Genomic DNA, 22,024 nt, shown 5'->3' on the forward strand with positions numbered 1-22,024 from the left:
TGTCTCTGCCAGGCTTTGGTATCAGGATGATGCTGGCCTCATAAAATGAGTTAGGGAGGATTCCCTCTTTTTCTATTGATTGGAATAGTTTCAGAAGGAATGGTACCAGCTCCTCTTTGTACCTCTGGTAGAATTTGGCTGTGAATCTGTCTGGTCCTGGTCCTGGACTTTTTTTGGTTGGTAGGCTATTAATTGTTGCCTCAATTTCAGAGCCTGTTATTGGTCTATTCGGGGATTCAATTTCTTCCTGGTTTAGTCTTGGGAGGGTGTATGTCCAGGAATTTATCCATTTCTTCTAGATTTTCTAGTTTATTTGCATAGAGGTGTTCATAGTATTCTATGATGGTAGTTTGTATTTCTGTGGGATGGGTGGTGATATCCCCTTTATCATTTTTTATTGCATCTATTTGATTCTTCTCTCTTTTCTTTTTTATTAGTCTTGCTAGTGGTCTATCAATTTTGTTGATCTTTTCAAAAAACCAGCTCCCGGATTCATTGATTTTTTGAAGAGTTTTTTGTGTCTCTATCTCCTTCAGTTCTGCTCTGATCTTAGTTATTTCTTGCTTTCTGCTAGCTTTTGAATGTGTTTGCTCTTGCTTCTCTAGTTCTTTTAATTGTGATGTTAGGGTGTCAATTTTAGATCTTTCCTGCTTTCTCTTGTGGGCATTTAGTGCTATAAATTTCTCTCTACACACTGCTTTAAATGTGTTGCAGAGATTCTGGTATGTGTGTCTTTGTTCTCATTGGTTTCAAAGAACATGTTTATTTCTGCCTTCATTTTGTTATGTACCCAGTAGTCATTCAGGAGCAGGTTGCTCAGTTTCCATGCAGTTGAGCAGTTTTGAGTGAGTTTCTTAATCCTGAGTTCTAGTTTGATTGCACTGTGGTCTGAGAGAGTTTGTTATAATTTCTGTTCTTTTACATTTGCTGAGGAGTGCTTTACTTCCAACTATGTGGTCAATTTTGGAATAAGTGCGATGTGATACTGAGAAGAACGTATATTGTGTTGATTTGGGGTGGAGAGTTCTGTAGATGTCTGTTAGGTCCACTTGGTGCAGAGCTGAGTTCAATTCCTAGATATCCTTGTAAACTTTCTGTCTCGCTGATCTGTCTAATGTTGACAGTGGGGTGTTAAAGTCTCCCATTATTATTGTGTGGGAGTCTAAGTCTCTTTGTAGGTCTCTAAGGGCTTGCTTTATGAATCTGGGTGCTCCTGTATTGAGTGCATATATATTTAGGATAGTTAGCTTTTCTTGTTGAATTGATCCCTTTACCATTATGTAATGACCTTCTTTGTCTCTTTTGATCTTTGTTGGTTTAAAGTCTGTTTTATCAGAGACTAGGATTGCAACCCCTACTTTTTTTTGTTTCCATTTGGTTGGTAGATCTTCCTCTATCCCTTTATTTTGAGCCTATGTGTGTCTCTGCATGTGAGATAGGTCTCCTGAATACAGCACATTGATGGGTCTTGACTCTTTATCCAATTTGCCAGTCCGTGTCTTTTAATTGGAGCATGTAGCCCATTTACATTTAAGGTTAATATTGTTATGTGTGAATGTGATCCTGTCACTATGATGTTACCTGGTTATTTTGCTTGTTAGTTGATGCAGTTTCTTCCTAGCATCAATGGTCTTTACAATTTGGCATGTTTTTGCAGTGGCTGGTACCAGTTGTTCCTTTTCATGTTTAGTGCTTCCTTCAGGAGCTCTTGTAAGGCAGGCCTGGTGGTGACAAAATCTCTCAGCATTTGTTTGTAAAGAATTTTATTTCTCCTTCACTTATGAAGCTTAGTTTGGCTGGATATGAAATTCTGGGTTGAAAATTCTTTTCTTTAAGAATGTTGAATATTGGCCCCCACTCTCTTCTGGCTTGTAGAATTTCTGCCAAGAGATCTGCTGTTAGTCTGATGGGCTTTCCTTTGTGGGGAACATGACCTTTCTCTCTGGCTGCCCTTAACATTTTTTCCTTCATTTCAACTTTGGTAAATCTGACAATTATGTATCTTGGAGTTGCTCTTCTCGAGAAGTATCTTTGTGGCGTTCTCTGTATTTCCTGAATTTGAATGTTGGCCTGCCTTGCTAGGTTGGGGAAGTTCTCCTGGATGATATCCTGAAGAGTGTTTTCCAACTTGGTTCCATTCTCCCCGTCACTTTCAGGTATACCAATCAGACGTAGATTTGTATTTTCACATGGTCCCATATTTATTTCTTGGAGGCTTTGTTAATTTCTTTTTACTCTTTTTTCTCTAAACTTCTCACTTCATTTTTCATTCATTTGATCTTCAATCACTGATACCCTTTTTTCCACACGATCAAATCAGCTACTGAAGCTTGTGCATGCATCAAGTAGTTCTTGTGTCATGGTTATCAACTCCATCAGGTCATTTAAGGTCTTTTCTACACTGTTTATTCTAGTTAGCCATTCGTCTAATCTTTTTTCAAGGTTTTTAGCTTCTTTGCGATGGGTTCGAACATCCTCCTTTAGCTCAGAGAAGTTTGTTATTACCAGTCATCTGAAGCCTTCTTCTCTCAACTCATCAAAGTAATTCTCTCTGTCCAGCTTTGTTCCATTGCTGGTGAAGAGCTGCATTCCTTTGGAGGAGAAGAGGTGCTCTGATTTTTAGAATTTTCAGCTTTTCTGCTCTGGTTTCTTCCCATCTTTGTGGTTTTATCTACCTCTGGTCTTTGATGATGGTGACGTACAGATGGGGTTTTGGTGTGGATGTTCTTTCTGTTTGTTAGTTTTCCTCCTAACAGTCAGGACCCTCAGCTGCAGGTCGGTTGGAGTTTGCTGGAGGTCCACTCCAGACCCTGTTTGCCTGGATATTACCAGCGGAGGCTGCAGAACGGCAAATGTTGCTGCCTGATCCTTCCTCTGGAAGCTTCGTCTCAGAGGGGCACCTGGCTGTATGAGGTGTCAGTCGGCCCCTACTGGGAGATGTCTCCCAGCTAGGCTACTCAGGGGTCAGGGACCCATTTGAGGAGGCAGTCTGTCCGTTCTCAGATCTCAAAATCCATGCTGGGAGAACCACTACTCTCTTCAAAGCTGTCAGACAGGGATGTTTAAGTCTGCAGAAGTTTCTGCTGCCTTTTGTTCAGCTATGCCCTGCCCCCAGAGGTGGAGTCTACAGAGGCAGGCAGGCCTCCTTGAACTGTGGTGAGCTCCACCCAGTTCGAGCTTCCCGGCGGCTTTGTTTACCTACTCAAGCCTCAGCAATGGTGGATGCCCCTCCCCCAGCCTTGCTGCCGCCTTGCAGTTCGATCTCAGACTGCTGTGCTAGCAGTGAGAGAGGCACTGCGGGCGTAGGACCCTCCGAGCCAGGCATGGGATATAATCTCCTGGTGTGCCGTTTGCCAAGACTGTTGGAAAAGTGCAGTATTAGGGTGGGAGTGTCCCGATTTTCTAGATACCATCTGTCACGGCTTCCCTTGACTAGGAAAGGGAATTCCCCAACCCCTTGCACTTCCCAGGTGAGGCGATGCCCCGCCCTGCTCCGTGGGCTGCACCCACTGTCCACCAAGCCCCAGTGAGATGAACCCGGTACCTCAGTTGGAAACGCAGAAATCACCCATCTTCTGCATTGCTCATGCTGGGAGCTGTAGACTGGAGCTGTTCCCATTTGGCCATCTTGGAACCTCAAGGCCGAGTACTGTTATATCTTAGTTGTTACAGTGTTATGTTTAATCAGATACATATTACATATCCAATAATTAATATAAAACATAGGATTGACACAAATAGACTAAAATAGTTAATTTTTTTCTTTTTTGTAGCGATGGGGTCTCCCTATGTTGCTAGTCTCAAGCCATCCTCCTGCCTCGACCTCCCAAAGTGCTGGGATTATAGGTGTGAGGCAATGCATGCAGCCTAAAATATTTTAGAATATAAAAGGGATATAACAGATACAACAACTACTACTACTACTACTTCTGTTCCTACCACTCCTACTAAAGCCACCATAAAAATTCCTGAGCCTTGAATACATAGATATCCAACAATGCCAACTCATACCTAAAATCACACGATTACCAGAACACACTCCACATGTACTTGATGAAAATATATTATTTTTTGAGCAACTGCCAGAAAAATCAAGGGACTAATAATATGTAGTCTCAAACCATTTGAAATGAATGCCTAAAGAGTTTCTACACACACATCCAATCAATGCATCTTTATAGACGCTTGGCATGTATTCCCAAACACCCCTTAGAAGACCACATAAATGCGACTCAACCAATGTATGTAGCTATAATCAAGCATTCAATAACATCTCAAACCAATGGACAGCACACATAATAATAGAAAAATGCTACCAGAAACAGACATGCCAATCAAAACAGATCATTACCCATGGTGAAACTCTGTCTCTACTAAAAATACAAAAATTAGCCAGCATGGTGGCTCATGCCTATAATCCCAGCTACTCAGGAGGCTGAGGCAGGAGAATCGCTTGAACCCGGGATGTGGAGGTTGCAGTGAGACTAGATTGCACCACTGCACTCCAGCCTGGGCAACACAGTGAGACTCTGTCTCAAACAAAACAAAACAAAACAAACAAACAAAAAACAAAACAAAACAGATCATTAGATAAAAGCAATCTGTCAGACCAAACACCAATCCCAGTACCACAGTCAAACCATATACTGGGGCCAGGCGCAGTGGCTCACGCCTGTAATCCCAGCACTTTGAGAGGCCGTGGTGGGTGGATCACAAGGTCAGGAGTTCGAGACCAGCCTGGCCAACATGGTGAAATCCCGACTCTACTAAAAATACAAAAATTAGCTGGGCATGGTGGCGGGCACCTGTAATCCCAGCTACTCAGGAGGCTGAGGCAGGAGAATCACTTGAAACTGGAAGGCAGAGGTTGCAGTGAGCCAAGATCGAGCCACTGCACTCCAGACTATGCGAAAGAGCGAAACTCCATCTCAAAAACAAACAAACAAACAAAAATATACTGGAAGAACTAACATGACAAGCTTAAATATTATATATACTCCTACGAGTCATTTGTTGATACTTGATATGAATTCTGGTACCAACCCGGACTTGAAGTAAAGATTATGATTACAAAGCAGATCTAAAAGATGGTACAACACCAGACACAGCTATCACACCAATCATTCATATTACATATACCCAACTTTCAGACCTCCACGGGAAAAAATACCAATGCCACTGGGATACCCATTGGACTGTGATATACAATAGAAGAGGATAAGACATACTATAATGGTTCTCTAACTTTCCACTTTCGGGAAATTTTGCCTTCCCCAACCTTGTTATAATTATGCCAAAAGTCAAACTTATTTGACAGAACCACAATTCTTTGACAGAACTAAAAAAATCCTCATTAGTAGAATTAGATTGGAAACAAAGATTACACCCAGTAATCTTTCTCCCCGCAACAAGATGGAGTCTTGCTCTGTCGCCCAGGCTGGAGTACAGCGGCGCGATCTCAGCTCATTGCAACCTCCGCCTCCCAGGTTCATGCGATTCTCCTGCCTCAGCCTCCCAAGTAGCTGGGATTAAAGGCACCCACCACCACACCCAGCTAATTTTTGTATTTTTTAGTAGAGACAGGGTTTTACCATGTTGGCCACGCTGGTCTGGAACTCCTAACCTCTTGATCCACCCACCTTGGCCACCCAAAGTGCTGGGATTACAGGTGTGGGCCATTGTGCCTGGCCCACCCAATAATCTTAACTGATCCTGATCACTTTACACACACAATTTTTTTTTTTTTTTTTTTGAGACAGAGTCTTGCTCTGTCATCCAGGCTGGAGTGCAATGGCGCAATCTCAGCTCACTGCAACCTCAGCCTCCTGGGTTCAAGGAATTCTCCTGCCTCAGCCTCCTGAGTAGCTGGAATTACAGGCGCCCGCCACCACATCCAGCTAATTTTTTGTATTTTCAGGAGAGACGGAGTTTCACCATGTTGGCCAGGCTGGTCTCGAACTCCTAACTCAGGTGATTCACTCACCTCGGTTTCTCAAAGTGCTGGGATTACAGGCATGAGCCACCACGCCTGACCTACACACACGACTTCTGAAACACATGCTAAAACAACAGAAGATTATGTAGACAGAGTTGTCCTAAATATACTTGTTTTCAAGGGTTGGTACCCTGAAACACCACAACTGAGAAACTTATAAAAAAAAATGTACAGAATCAACACCACCCAATGAGACATATATTTTAAGGGACAACCAACATTAATATGCTTCCACCTTAACATGTATTAGAGCTATATTTCATCATCCTACAGGTGAAAAACCTTACCCTCACCCATTTTTCAATATAATTTACTAAAATGGCTACACATACCTAGACCAACAAGCTTTACAAATCAAACTGAATGAATAGACACAGCACCATTCAGAATCTGACATAATTCAACACATACTAAATTCACATTCATGGCAAACTTGGCTACAATATATGCAAACTACCTTTATTTATTTAGTTAGTTTTTTTTGAGACAGAGTCTCAAGGCTGGAGTGCTGTGGCATTAGCTCACTGCAACCTCCGCCTCCTGGGTTCAAGCAATTCTAATTCTCCTGCCTAAACCTCCTGAGTAGCTGATATTACAGGTGTGCGCCACCACACTCAGCTAATTTTTTTTTGTATTTTTGGTAGAGACGGATTTCACTATGTTGGTCAGGGTGGTCTTGAACTCCTGACCTCAGGTGATCCGCCCGCCTCAGCCTCCCAAAGTGCTGGGATTACAGGCATGATCCACCGTGCCCAGCCCGCAGTTTTATTTCTTAAGAGCAGGGTTTGATTTTAAACACAAACTTAACTCCCAAATGTCAACTACCACTTTCATACTCTCCTCTATCTCACAGACAATGAAATACAATCAATGATGACTCACATAAATGACCTCACAGAATATCAAAAGGTGTTTAATTACAATATCAATTACAAGGTAGGCATCTTAAAAACCAATCTATTTACATTAAGAAACTTGACGGTGAAAGACTGACTGCAAACCCAATGTACTAAGTGAAGTACTTTACTAACTCAGACTTGGAATAACATAAGAAACCCAATACAGGCCGGGTGCAGTGGCTCATGCCTGTAATCCCAGCACTATGGGAAGCTGAGGCGGGCGGATCACCTGAGGTTTGGAGTTCGAGACCAGCTTGACCAACATGGAGAAACCCCGTCTCTACTAAAAATACAAAATTAGCTGGGCGTGGTGGCGCATGCCTGTAATCCCAGCTACTAGGAAGGCTGAGGAAGGAGAATCGCTTGAGCCTGGGAGGCGGAGGTTGCGGTGAGCCAAGATCACGCCATTGCACTCCAGCCTGGGCAACAAGAGTGAAACTCCATCTCAAAAAAAGAAAGAAAATATAAAAAAAGAAACCCAATACAATCAGGAAAATTATTTACAAAACACTGGCATAAAGCAGCTGTAGTTCAACTGGATACATCCAAACCATCAGGATGTGAAGATTCAAGGTAACATATATTAAGCCTACTTGAATTAAGATGAGGAGACTCACCACTAGCTTTTGACCCAAGTACACAGACAGATAAAAGATATAATCTACAAATAACCACCTTAGAAAAACCATTATTTATTGATGATTATTTTATACAAAAATAATTAGTATTCCAATTCTGAAAAACTATATACTACACCTTTCAGGATATAGTACCCAAACTAGATATGGTACCCAAACTGACATATCAGCATCAAAAGAATACCCACCGTCAGCCAGGTGCGGTAGCTCATGCCTGTAATCCCAGCACTTTGGGAGGTTGAGGCAGGCAGATCACTTGAGGTCAGGAGTTCAAGACCAGCCTGGCCAACGTGGTGAAACCCCATCTCTGCTAAAAAATAAAAGAATTAGCCGGGCGTGGTGGTGGGCGCCTGTAATCCCAACTATGCAGGAGGCTGAAGCAGGAGAATTGCTTGAACCAGGGAGGCAGAGGTTGCAGTGAGCTGTGATCACGCCATTGCACTCCGGCCTGGGCGACAGAATGAGATTCCATCTCAAAAAAAAGAAAAAAAAAAAAAAAACTACCCACAATGACTCTAGACTCAGGAACCTTCCACTGGATAACTCCTCAGAGAAAAACACACTGACCTATTACAACCACACGAGGAAAGAAAAAATCACAACATACACGTACAATCAAATGTATCAAAGTGGTGTATGTCATAAACATCACTCTCACAAACACCTCAAAGCTTACCACTTAGCCGGGCGCAGTGGCTCACGCCTGTAATCTCAGCACTTTGGGAGGCCGAGGCGGGCAGATCACAAGGTCAGGAGATCGAGATCATCCTGGCTAACACGGTGAAACCCCGTCTCTACTAAAAATACAAAAAATTAGCTGGGCGTGGTGGCGGGCGCCTGTAGTCCCAGCTACTGGGAAGGCTGAGGCAGGAGAATGGCTTGAACCTGGGAGGCGGAGCTTGCAGTGAGCCGAGATCGCGCCACTGCACTCCATCCTGGGCGACAGAGCGAGACTCCGTCACACACACACACACACACACACACACACGCTTACCACTTATATATGGAACAAATGACATACAGAGATTTTGCATCATCATGGCACTCCAACATAGGCGAAATCTCTTGGGTAGAAACCACACAGATAAACACACACAAACAAGAAAATTTAAAAGAACCGGAACAAGCTCACAATAAATTCCATCCAGAAGCCAAAGAAACTAAAAATCGCACACATTCACGCAAGGGAACAAAATTACCCAGAGCGAAGGGAAACTGGAATTAAGGGTGGCTAGAATTAATATTTGATCAAGGAGTCCAAAGGGAAGAAACATAAACTTTCTGATCAGTTAAGATAAGGAGTCCCCTTCCCCGCAGTTCGAAAAGAAAGCCCACATTCAGAAGGTCAAAAACACCCCCAGGCTTGAGTGCTGGGAGCACTAGAGGGGGTCAGTCCCTGGTGATGAGGGCAGGGGCGTTTGAACAGCCTCAGGAACCTGACCCCGGCAGCAAGGACCTCCCCAGGCTTCGGTTCTCACAAGTGAGGAAACGCGCCCGTGGATTCATCGTAAGGTTTCCAGCCAAGTGGATTCTTAAACGCACAAACCCCACAGACCGAGATGGGATCTCCCCAGGACCCTCCCGCTGTCACCGAACAATCCGGGGAGACGCGGGGCTGCGGGCGCAGAGCTTCCCACAGAGGGCTCCAGGGCCGGGGGCCGAGGTCGCCCCGCGGGGACGGGATAGGACGCTGGGGCTCCCGGCTGCCGGTCCAGCTCCCACGGAGAGGACTGAGGGCCGAACTGCGCCCGCGGTGGCCCCCGGGTCTGCAGAGCCCGGAGTTGACTGCAAGGAGGTCCCCGGCCTCGGCCACAGACGGTTCCAACCAGAAACCTCCCCTCGGACACTGGCCCCGCACACTCACCATTTCCCAGCGTCCGGGAAGTCACGGTGTCCTCCCTACGGAGCTGTCAGTACCTGCAGGTCACGGCTCGACAAACGATGCGCTAGAGCCACCTTCGGCCTTCAGGAGCAGGTGAAACGCAATCTTCCCCTGGGCCAGGAATGGCGACGTCTGCACTGCGCAGGCGCAGCGTGGCGCCGCTCACATCTTTTCAGCTGAGGTCCTGATTGGACAGATCCAATGGCGCCGCCTCTTTATCACTGAGTGACAGCGGAGCAGGAAGGGGCGTGGTTGAGCTAGCCTGGCTTCAGTCTGGCTTGTCCCCGCCAGGACGTTTGCGTTTAAACCTAATGTGTTCTTTGCCTTCCATCCATTTTAAGTGTTCTCTTCAGTACTGTTAAATACATTCACATTGTGAAGCCAATTTCCAGAGTTGTTTTCATCTTGCAACACTGAAATCTGTCTCGTTGCACAACTCCCAGTGCACCTCTTCCCTCAGGGTCTTTTGCAACCTCCATTCCATTGTCTGAGTTCGTGAATTTGACTGTGGGAATCTCATGTAAATGGCATCATAAAGTATTTGTCCTTTTCTGACGTGCTTAGTTCACTTAGCATAATGTCCTCGAGCTTCACCTTGTAGTATGTTAGGATTTATTTCTTCTTCTTTTTTTTTTTTTGAGACGGAGTCTCGCTCTGTCGCCCAGGCTGTAGTGCAGTGGCGCATCTCGGCTCACTGCAAGCTCCGCCTCCCGGGTTCACGCCATTCTCCTGCCTCAGCCTCACAAGTAGCTGGGAATACAGGCGCCCACCACCACGCCCAGCTAATTTTTTGTGTTTTTTTAATAGAGATGGGGTTTCACTGTGTTAGCCAGGATGGTCTCGATCTCCTGACCTCGTGATCCGCCCGCCTCGGCCTCCCAAAGCGTTGGGATTACAGGCGTGAGCCACCGCGCGCGGCCTCTTCTTTTTTTTTTTTTTTTTTTTTTTTTTTTAAGAGACAGGGTTTTGCTCTGTGGCCCAGGCTGAAGTGCAGTGGCGTGATCATTGCTCAGTGCAGTCTTCAACTCCTGGATTCAAGCAAGCCTCCAACCTGAGCCTCCTAAATATCTGGGACCACAGGCACGCACCACCAGGCCTGGCTAATTGTTTTAATTTTAATTTTAATTTTTTGTAGAGATGTGCGTCTCCTTCTGTTGCCCAGGCTGGTCTCGAACTCCTAGGTTCAAGCAATCCTCCTGCCTCGACCTCTCAAAGTGTTGGGATTACAGGTGTGAGCCACTGCCACCGGCCAATTTACTTCTTTTTTTTTCTTTGGAGATGGAGTTTCACTCTCGTTGCCCAGGCTGGAGTGCAGTGGCGCTCAGCCACCGCAACCTCTGCCTCCCAGGTTCAAGTGATTCTCCTGCCTCAGCTTCCTGAGTAGCTGGGATTACAGGCGCCCGCCACCACTACTCCCAGCTAATTTTTGTATTTTAGTAGACATAGAGTTTCACCATGTTGGCCAGGCTGGTCTCGAACTCCTGACCTCAGGTGATCCGCCCTCTTTGGCCTCCCAAAATGCTGGGAGTTTGAGCCACCTCGCCTGTCCCCAATTTACTTCTTTTTAATTCTGAATTATATTCTATTGTATGTAGATATCAAATTTCTGGATTTTTCTGGATCTATTTATTTTTATTTTTTTTTTGAGACAGACTCTTGCTCTGTTGCTCAGACTGGAGCACAATGGCATGATCTCGGCTCACTGCACTCCACCTCCTGGGCTCAAGGAGTCCTCGTACCTCAGCCTCCAGAGTAGCTGGGGTTACAGGTGTGTGTGCCAATATGCCCAGCTAATTTTTGTAATTTTAGCAGAAATGGGGTTTTACCATGTTGCCCAGGCTAGTCTCAAACTCCTGGGGTCAAGAGATCTGCCCACCTTGGCCTCCCAAAGTGCTGGGATTACAGGCATGAGCCACCTCGCCCGGCCTTATTTATCCTTTCATGGACACCTAGGTTGCTTCTACCTTTGGCTATGGTAAATAATATGCCTATGAACATGGGTGAACAAATATGTGAGTTGCTGCTTTCAGTTTTTTAGGGTATGCTCAGAAGTGGACTTCCTGGATCATATGATTACTTTGTATTTATTATTTATTTAAGGAATGGCCATACTTTTTCCTAGCAGACATAGCATTTTCCATTCCCACCAACAGTGCACAAGGACCCCAAAAGATGTTCTCACTTTTTTGGTGGTGTCCTTTGAAATACAAAAGTTATCAATTTTGCTGGGCATGGTGGTTCACGCTTGTAATCCCAGTACTTTGGGAGGCTGAGGCAGGAGGATCGCTTGAGGCCAGAAGTTTGAGACCAGCCTAGGCCAACATTCCAAGACCCTGTCTCTACAAAAAATAAAAAAATTAGTTGAGTGTGGTGGTGCACACCTGTAGTCCCAGCTACTCAGGAGGCAGAGTCAGGAGGATCACTGGGGGCTGGGAGGTTGAGGCTGCAGTGAGCCATGATTGTGCCACCGAACTCCAGCCTGGGTGACAGCGCAAGACCCTGTCTCACACACACAAAAAAAGATTCATTGTATACTAGGCATTGATATTTTATTTATTGTTTTATTTTTTGAGAAGGGTCACGCTCTGAGATCACGCCTGAGCTGAGACTTAGAGTGAGGTTAGCCAACTCTTAGAGTGAGGTAAGACTAGCTCTCCAACTTTAGCCCTTTTCCCTTTTTGCCTTTCTCTCTGCCATTACTGAACTGCTGGTCATGCCCTCCTCACCAATTTCTCTCTCTCCCCCCTTTTTTTTTTTTTTGACAGAGTCTCGCTCTGTTGCCCAGGCTGGAGTGCAGTGGTGCAATCTTGGCTCACTGCAACCTCCACCTCCCGGGTTTAAGCGATTCTCCTGCCTCAGCTTCCCGAGTAGCTGGGATCACAGGCACGTGCCACCACACCTGGCTTACTTTTGTATTTTTAGTAGAGACAGGGTTTCCCTGTGTTGGCCAGGCTGGTCTCGAACTCCTGACCTCAAGTGATCCTCTCGCCAAGGCCTCCCAAAGTGCTGGGATTACAGGCATGAGCCATCGTGCCTGGCCGATTTAGAAACTCTTTTAAAAATGTTTAAATAAAGCATTTTTGTATTGTCTTTTTTTTTTTTCTTGAGGCAGAGTCTTGCTCTGTTGCCCAGGCTGGAGTGCAGTGGTGCGATCTCGGCTCACTGCAATCTCTGCCCCCCAGGTTCAAGCGATTCTCCTGCCTCAGCCTCCCGAGTAGCTGGGATTACAGGCATGCACCACCACGCCTGGCTAATTTTTGTATTTTTAGTAGAGATGGGGTTTCACCATGTTGCCCACACTGGTCTTGAACTCCTGGCTTCAAGTGATCCACGCGCTTCAGCCTCCCAAAGTGCTGGGATACAGTACAGGTGTGAGCCACCATGCCCAGCCAATTTAGGAACTCTTTCTAAATGTGGTAATACAGATACCTCAAAGCTAAAATAATATTCCTAAGCCTTTAACTTTTTATGTGATGGAACATTGTGTCTCAGCAGAATATTGAGTTGCCTTTCTTGTTTTGTTTTTTTGAGATGGAGTCTCACTCTGTTGCCCAGGCTGGAGTGTAGTGCTGCAATCTCGGCTCACTGCAACCTCCACCTCCCCGGTTCAAGTGATTATCCTGCCTCAGCCTCCCTAATAGCTGGGATTACAGCCACGCACCACCATGCCCAGCTAATTTTTGTATTTTTAGTAGAGACGAGCTTTCACCATGTGGGCCAGACTGGTCTCCAACCCCTGACCTCAGATGATCCACCCGCTTCGGCCTCCCAAAGTGTTGGGATTATAGGTGTGAGCCACTGCGCCCGGCTCACACTAAAAATAGGCCTTGTTTGCATCACCATGGCCGTGCCGGTCTACTCTGTATTTTAATTCAAATCAAACTATCATAATAGTTATGCTAATAACACATAAGGTAAAGACAGGGTTTAATAAATTTGTTTATTATATCAGTTATGTGATCTATATAATTTCTCTTGTCTCACTTCATTTTATGTTCTTAGCCAAATGCCCAGTAGTGGTTTTATCCTTTTAAAGTGTGAGATAATCTCCCCACTTCTTCCAGTTCTTCTTTCTTCTTTCGCTCTTTTTTTGTTTTATTTTTATTTTTATTTTTTTAGAAAGGGTCTCCCTCTGTCACCCGGGTTGGAGTGCAGCAGTGTGATCGTAGCTCATTGCAACCTCGCCTCAAGCAGTCCTCCTCCCTCAGCCTCCTGAGTAGCTGGGGCCACAGGCCCGTGCTCCCACGCCTGGCTAATTTTTTCATTTTTGTAGAGATGGTGTCTTGCTATGTTGGCTAGGTCTCAAACTCCTGGCCTCAAGTGATCCCCCCGCCTCTGCCTCCCAAAGTTCTGGGATTACAGGCATGAGCCACTTTACCTGGCCCCAAATGATGGCTTTCTTATTATTTCATTCCTTCAACGTGGATAAAGAACTAAAACAAAACAAAACCAACAAAGAGGGGAGAAGGGAAGGAAAGCATGTTAATTTGCTGCTCAAATGCCCCCCGATGTGGTGGCCATGTCAAGCTGACTTAATGTGTTTTTGATCTGTCACTGGTTTCCTTTGAGCACTTCCCTACTTTCTGGCCTAACAAGATGATGAACATGAGATGTTCCAAGCTTATCTTGTATTTCCTCTGCTCCAGCCCTGGAACCAGCCATTTTTCTTAGAAGCAGGGGTGGAGAGCACCCTCCCCCCGTGCACCTTCACTAGGCCCCAGTGGGAAGAACTGCCGCCCATCTGCTCAGGTGTGGTGAAACTAGCAAAGGGTCTCCTGGCTGCGTGGGGAGAGTCTCTGTATGTGGTCCTCAGCCCAGCCTGGGGGCTCCTGGGCTGGCTACCATGCTGCCTCTACTGTGTCTCTAGATCCAGGCTCTGCTGGAAGAGCCCTGGGAGGCCCAGCAGAAGGGGGATCCTGGTCTGACAAACATCCCTCTGTTCCTCTGGCTCCAAGGCTCAGGAATAGGGCCAGGTGACATGTCCAGGTGGTGCCAGGACCCCCTCACTGTCCCCTTGGAGATGGGCCCAGAGAGCCTTGTGGGGGTACCTGGAGCCTGAGGCTGACCGTCCCTCCCTGTGTCCTGGATGAGGAGCCCTGTCCTGAGAAGACCCCCAGGGTCTGGCCTGCGGGCACAGCCACAGGAAGGAGAGGGTCTGTGGGCTGAGTTGGGGGGCGGGCACTGGTAGAGGACTTTGGGCACTGCGTGTCAGTGGTCTGATCAGCGGGGGCCTTGTCATTAGGAACCTGGTCAGGGGATGGGTGTGGTGGCTCATGCCTGTAATCCCAGCACTTTGGGAGGCCCAAGCGGGAGGATCGCTTGAGCTCAGGAGTTCTAGACCAGCCTGGGCAACATGGTGAAACCCCCTCTCTACTAAAAATACAAAAAGTAGCTGGGTGTGGTGGTGGCACCTATAGTCCCAGCTACTCAGGAGGTGGAGGTGGGAGAATTGCTTGAGCCCAGGAGGTCAGCTCTGCAGTGAGCCAAGATTGTGCCACTGCACTCCAGTCTGGGCGACAGAGTGAGCCCTGTCTCAAAAAAAAAAAAAGTAAAGTCCAAAAAAAAAAACAAAACAGGAACCTGGTCTGGGGGGATTGGTCAACAGGGACTTGGTCATCCAAGGCCTGGTCAGTGGGGGCCTTGTCATTGGGGAACTGGTCAGTGGTACCTGGTCAGCAGGGACTGGGTCAGTGGGGCCTGGTCAGCTGGCTGCTGGGTGACCTCAGGTAAACAGTTTGTCCCTGATGCCTCCTTGCCTCCATCCCTGAGTCACAGCCCCCTAGACATCTACTGGGAGGAGGAGGTGAGAAGGTGAGTTGAATCCAGACCTGTCTCTCAGACCTAGCACTTTACATACTACCTGAGTCCCCCCAGGGAAGGGGCCAGCTCTCTGCCCTCTGCCCTCAGCCCTCTGCCCCCACTCTGTCTGCATCCCCAGGACAGACCCATGTGGAGACGGCAGAGACTGAGGAGCACCCATGGATGCTCTGAGGCTGACCATGGGCCCTAGGGTGACAGTGATGAGGACGTGGGTGTGCACGTGAGTGAGTGTGACACACACACTCACACATGTGTTCACCCATGTGGGATGCTCACATGCACAGACACATCACACATACTGAGGTTGACAGTTCAGGGGGTGGAGGACGCTGCCTCTGGGCCCCTTGTGGGTGCCGTGACCCCAAAATATCACCATGCTAAATGCCCACCTGCCTGCCTCTGTGTCATGGAGCAGTCAGAGGCACATTGGTGTCTGTGAGTGTTGTGCACGTAGGGCTCTTTTCTAGGCGAGAGGCACATTGGTGTCTGTGAGCGTTGTGCACGTAGGGTTCTTTTCTAGGCGAGAGGCACATTGGTGTCTGTGAGTGTTGTGCACGTAGGGCTCTTTTCTAGGCGAGAGGCACATTGGTGTCTGTGAGTGTTGTGCGCGTAGGGCTCTTTTCTAGGCGAGAGGCACATTGGTGTCTGTGAGTGTTGTGCGCGTAGGGCTCTTTTCTAGGCGAGAGGCACATTGGTGTCTGTGAGTGTTGTGCGCGTAGGGCTCTTTTCTAGGCGAGAGGCACATCTCAGAACAGCTGCCAGATCTGACTTGAGAGCATGACCTGCTCTCTTCCTTCCCTGCTGACTTGGGGACAGTCACTACCTGGTGGGTGATGCTGGTCTCTGGGCAGCTGCCAAAGAGGGTCATTCCTGGGCACTCACCAGTGCTTGCTCTGTGCTGACCATGTACACGATTGTCTTGTTCATCCTCGTGGTGACTCCAGGGGGTGGGTGCTGTTGCCAAGTATACCCATTTGACAGGTGAGACATCTGAGGTTATAGGGGCGGTCACTGGTCCAGGAACCCAGACGTGACCCTGGGCCACGCTCTCACCCCTGCCCTGTGCTGTGTGGGACTCACTCCCTTACGCGATGCCCCTTATGCCCTCGATCCCAAATCTTTCCAAAATTTTTGACAGCAATAGGACAGAGCCTGGCCTTGGAAGAGTCCCTGTGGGTGGGGTGGAGGGTGGTCTTCCATCCAGGTCTGTGTCCTAAGGTGGGTCCCTGCAAGAGAAGATCTCATCAACACAGACTTCGGGTGCAGTCAGTGGGGGTCGCTGTGGGACCCACTGGACATATGGGGTTTCTTGTCTGGGAGTGGGGTGGGGAGCCCTCTGTCCTTGGGCAGTTGTGGAAAATGATGGCGCCCCAGAGGGTTGGCCGGAGGGTGATGATTGTTCCTCCTCTTCACCGGGGACTGGGGCTCTTCCCCACAAGGCCCTTTCTCTGTCTGTTCCTCTACAGGCCTGGCACTTTCTTTGTTCCTAATGTTCATGGGAAGGGGCCCTCTGGGGTTCTCCAGGATCAAGTCCTCAGAGTTCTCATTCTTTCTCAATAACCCTGGAACACGAGGCTCCTTCCTGTATTGACAGCTCAGAAGTTGGGATCCACTGTCCCTCCACCTGAGACATCTTCATGAACAGAGAGGCTGCGTTGACCCCAAACCAAGCACTCTCCTGTTTGGCTGGTGTTATTCTTGAAGCAGCATCACTGGCCAGAAGGAGTGGAGATGGGGGTGAAATGGAGCAGTCACGAGGTGTCTTGTTCCCTGTAAGAAACTGGGCATCTTCATGGCCCCTGCGTGATCCCAGGAGGCTGAGCATATGGAGCTCTCTGATCTCTGACCCCAGTCTACCTACAGGTGTCTGAAATAGCACACCACAGGCCCCTCACCCTTGGCAGATGGACACCGTTCCTCCCGTATGTGCCTGATTCAGGGCATTTGGGGACAATGGGCCTCTGTGTCCAGGTCCCCCTGTTCTCAAATCCTCAGGAAGAAGCCCACCTCTGGCTGGGGCAGGGACTCCAGAGACCCCAGCAGGCATGGAGACCCTAGGTCTGGCCCCTTTTCACCCAGAGCAGTGGTGGCATGGGGTTCACCTGGCCGGCGGCGTCTCAGAGTTGGGTGGAGGCGGTTTGGGTGTTCTCTGAAGCACCCAGGTGGAGTGTGGCCTTTGGACAATGTTGTCTCGCAGGATGGACATGGAAAAGGATTACAGTTGCCCTGCCCACACAGGAGCGGGACATGATTGACAAGTGTGAGCAGGTCTGGGTCGGGCTGTTCCCTCGAGGGAGGCGAGGCCACCCGTCTCCAGCTGTATCCTGGTTGGAGTGTCCTGGGCTCCCTCTGGATGCAGGGCCAGGACCAGCTGCTGGGAACTTCATGCCCCCACACCCCTCACCTCGGCCCCCTCACCCTGAATCCCCTCTGGGTCACAGGGATGCTGAGCGGAGGCGCCTGCAGACGCGGGGCCTGAGGATATTGACAGCTACAAAGTCACCGATCACCTCGGGATTCCGCAGTGAGTCCTCTGTTCCCACCCTCACCACCCAGGGATGGGTTTTGTTTTTAGAAAGGCCTCACTGACGCAGGACACATCTCCCCAGCTCGTGCCAACCTCCTTTCTAGCGTAGAAACTCCTCCCCTGTTAAAGTCCTTTAAATGCTCAAACTGCCTGCTTTGGATTCCTATTGAACTTACACTCCACCCTGTGGTACAGGGGCTAATATGCTGGGCTTTTACGACTTCAGCCCAGGTTCGATTCCTGGTCAGGGAACCAGTGCCACTTGTCTTAAATTATTTGCTTGACTCTTTACCCTTTGAGAGGTGAACCCAGAAAATCTGCGACAGGTCTCAGTTAATTTAGAAAGTTTATTTCGCCAAGGTTGAGGATGTGCCCATGATGGTCTCAGGAAGTCCTGACGACATGTGCCCAAAGTGGTTGGGACACAGCTTTTTTTTTTTTTTTTTTTTTTTTTTGAGACGGAGTCTCACACTGTCACCTGGGCTGGAGTGCAGTGGTGCGATCTCAGTTCACTGCAACCTCTGCCTCCCAGGTTCAAGCAATTCTCATGCCTCAGCCTCCTGAGAAGCTGGGATTACAGGCACCCGCCACCATGCCCAGATAATTTTTTGTTTTGTTTTGTGTTTTTGAGACGGAGTCTCTCTGTGTTGCCCAGGCTGGAGTGCAGTGGTGCGATCTCGGCTCACTGCAAGCTTCCCGGGTTCACGCCATTCTCCTGCCTCAGCCTCCCAGGTAGCTGGGACTACAGGTGCCCGCCACCACGCCTGGCTAATTTTTTGTATTTTTTAGTAGAGACGGGGTTTCTCTGTGTTAGCCGGGATGGTCTTGTTCTCCTAACCTCGTGATCCACCAGCCTCGGCCACCCACAGTGCTGGGATTACAGGCGTGAGCCAGTGCGCCTGGCCCACAGCTTGCTTTTATACATTTTAAGGAGACACGAGACATCAATCAGTATATGTAAGAAGTACATTAGTTCTATCTAGAAAGGTGGGGACAACTCAAAGCAAGCCCCCACCCCCCGGGGGAGGTAGATGGAGGCTGGGAGATCAGACCTTGTGGGGCACTTGGGGACATCAGGTGGGACAGGCCCCAGGTGCACCCTCAGTGCACTGGGCAGGTCTCAGGATTCTGGCCTGGTAATGTGGTCACTCCCTCGAGGACTGCTTTTGGGGCCCAGTCACCCACCCTGGGCCATACACGTCGTTTCTCAGGACTGGACATTCTCAGCTCCTGCAGAGGGCACTGCCTCTAGCCCAGGAGGGGCAGCCCCATTGTGTAGCCCAAGCCCATGCTCTACAGGACCCTAGTGGTCCCTGCCCCACCCACACACCCCTCTTCTCCCAGGTCATGTCCCTTCACAGGCGTCAGCCCACAGGGAGACCCTCTTCCTACCTTCCCTGTGTGTCTCCTGGGCTGAGACCAGGGATGGGGCGGGGAGAGACATGGCTGGTCCTTCCCTAGGACCGCTAGGGGAGGAGGAGGACAGCTCCCGGCCCAGCACAGGCCCTCAGCTCTGTCTGGGTTGCCTTACAGTGAGACAAAGCTGCCATCAATGAGTGCCCTGGAGGCAAAGGTAAGACCTGCTGCCTGAGAGGCTGGTCCAGGGACAGGAGGACTTGGCAGGTGGTCAGCAGCCCATGGGCACCAGCAATGGTGAGTGGGAGAGACAAGCTGTCCCTGGGAGGGGTGGCAGTTCCTGCTGGACCTGACTCCAAGACTCTGTCCCCATTGGTGGTTTGACCAAACTCCAAACTGAGAACTGTAGTCACGGCTTGGGGGTTGCTGTCTGCTTGCACCAGGACCCCACCTGGAGGCTGGTACTTGACCAAAGTCCGGCGTCTGTGGCCTGAGGATGGCATGTCCCAGGTCATGAGGCCAGGTCACGGACGCCTGTTCAGTCAGAGGGTCTCAGTCCCCGGGGCCTGCCCTTTCCTGGTTCTTTTTGTGGTTCAGTCCCATCAGGGCCTTGGAGCCCAGGATGCAGCATCCAAAGGCTGCTTCAGGAAGCCTTGGCTGCTCTGCTAACTTCTTGTCATCATAGTTGACAGCAAAGACGTCAGGAGATGAGAGGCACAGAGAAATGGCTCCAGATGCTTCAAGACAGGCAGGGATATAGGAGTGGCAAGGAGGTGACATGGGGAGGGAGGGCCCCCATGACCGCTCTCTACAGAGTCAGGGGGATGGGCTCCCATGGCTGGGTCCTGGCACTGCCTGCCTCTCAGAGGGTGGGTGACACACTGTCCTCACCCAGGACAGCAGGTCTGGTCACCAGCTTTCCTGTTTGTCCCTGCAAACCTCAACTTGCTGGAGACAGTGTGATGCCAGGGCATGAGCCAGCACTATCTCAGGGATAGGGACACCCCTGGCAAACCGAAGGAAGGAATAGGTCAAGATGAGAATTCGTAACTCTGAATCGTGGGAGGGAGGCCTGGTCCTAGATAGACCGCACCTCTCCTGAAAAACCAACAAGTCAAAGGCTGGAGACTTCCAGAATCCTCAGGCTCCAGTCCTCCCTGGGGCTGCCCCAGAGCCTGTTTCTTCAGAGTGTTCTGTCCCAAGTTGACAGACAGCATCTATAAAGGCATTCTCCATAGATGTGGGGCCAAGTGTGGTCACACTTCCTGGACGTCGAGAAGGTGAAGGCCGAGAACTGGTGGAAATACGAGGTATGACCCTTCCGAAGTCAGCCAGAGCAGGACAAACAGGCCAGGCTGTATTGGGAGCCCAAGCCTCCAGCTGGAGGGAACGCAGAGCCTGAGTTGAAGGTGGACATCCTGGGCAGAGACGGTGATGCCAGCACCAAAGGTGAGCTGAGCTCCAGGACTAGTTGGATTGTAAGGAACCAAGCCAGAGGAGGAGCTTTCTGCAGAAGGAAACCAACCAACCTTCCTTCCTTCCTTCCTTCCTTCCTTAAGGGCTGCCTGTGGATGACTGCCATGTGGGGCAGCGAGTCTTCTCTCTGTTCAGAGGCTGCTTCCTCTTCTTGGCCCTGCCCTGGAGGTCATGAAGATGAAGGGAAAGAGGTCCCCCCGGGAACTTCCACCAGATCAACCTGGATGTCAGCCGTACACTAAGAAAGCACATGATGTTTCGGTCACAATACAGTGTCAAGTAAGGCTTGCAGGGCTGGAGAGTCCCTGGGGAGATGGCGTGAAACAAAGGGATGCGAGCTTCACCAGAGCAGAGGCAGGGGTCACCCAGGAGGGGTGACAGAGCCACCAAAAGCTTTCCAGGCCCAGGGAGCAGCTAGCACCAGGGACTGAGTGCCTTCCTGGCTCCAAGCCCTGGGTCTGGCTGGGATATGTGGGGCCAGAGCCCAAATGGCTGCCAAGGAGACAGAGAGCAATGAACAAAATCATGAGAAATGGTGGAAAGTTCAGTGACCTTTGGGAGGGCGGCAGGATGAGGGGCTCGGGAGCCTTCCTAAGCAACACTGACGACACCAAATGCTGGGACGATGTGCGGCCCCGGGGACCCTTGTCCCTGCCAGGTGGGAATGCGACAGGGCACAGCCCCTTTGGGAACCCATGGGGTGGCTCTTCACGAACTCAGTGGACTCACACCACATGTCCCAGAAGATTCTCAGAGACAGATCCCACTGATTTGAAAACTGATGGCCATGTAAAATCTGCATGCCACGTCCACAGCTTGATTCACCGTCACTCACAGTTGAAGGCCACCAAGACAATCTTCAACATGGGAACAGTAAAATCCACTTTCACCAAAACATTTCATAAAACTCAATGACCCTGAAGAGCTCACTGCTTATTCCACGCATCATCTGGACCTGGAATTGGATTCCTTGTTGGAACAAGATAGAGAGAACAAAACAGCATCCGTGTGAACCCAAACCCTCTTTTCTGTCTTTCCTAGGCTGCAGCATGTCTTTCTTGTCCTGGTGGCATATTCTGCATCTAATCCCGTGAGTATTCCCAGGCAACAATATTCCCGGGTCACATTCCCATATTCATAGGCATGGGTGTCTTTGGTAGGGGGTGTCATTGCTTCTTTAAAATTCAGTATCTGACACCTACCAAGACGCAGCGGGTAGGACTCAAGTTCGCTGCTGGCTTGAACATTCAAGCAAGGCAGGGAGGGAGGGTCTCAGAGGGGTCACGCTGAGATGGAGAGGGCTCAGGCACAGACTCCTGGTCTGACCTGAGCCTGACCCCCAATCTCAGAACAAGAAATGACACCTGCCTTCTGGTCTTGCCCCAAGGCCCAGGAGCTGGTCAGTGTCCCAAAATGGTCCTCCCAGGAGGC

General features: G+C 49.2%; 1 protein-coding gene across 2 annotated transcripts in view; it reads right to left on the reverse strand.

Annotated features, from left to right (window-relative positions):
* Nucleotides 1–9,563, reverse strand: part of ZNF14 (zinc finger protein 14) — a 33,326-nt gene extending 23,763 nt beyond the window's left edge. The window contains exon 1 of one of the 2 annotated variants that reach the window (XM_063719132.1): nt 9,397–9,563. In XM_063719132.1, the coding sequence (XP_063575202.1) occupies nt 9,397–9,399 (3 nt within the window). In that variant the 5' untranslated portion in view covers nt 9,400–9,563. 2 annotated transcript variants of the gene reach the window in all.
* Nucleotides 9,564–22,024: the final 12,461 nt, after the last annotated feature.

Source organism: Pongo abelii, chromosome 20 (assembly GCF_028885655.2).
Source record: "Pongo abelii isolate AG06213 chromosome 20, NHGRI_mPonAbe1-v2.0_pri, whole genome shotgun sequence".
Classification (NCBI taxonomy): domain Eukaryota; kingdom Metazoa; phylum Chordata; class Mammalia; order Primates; family Hominidae; genus Pongo; species Pongo abelii.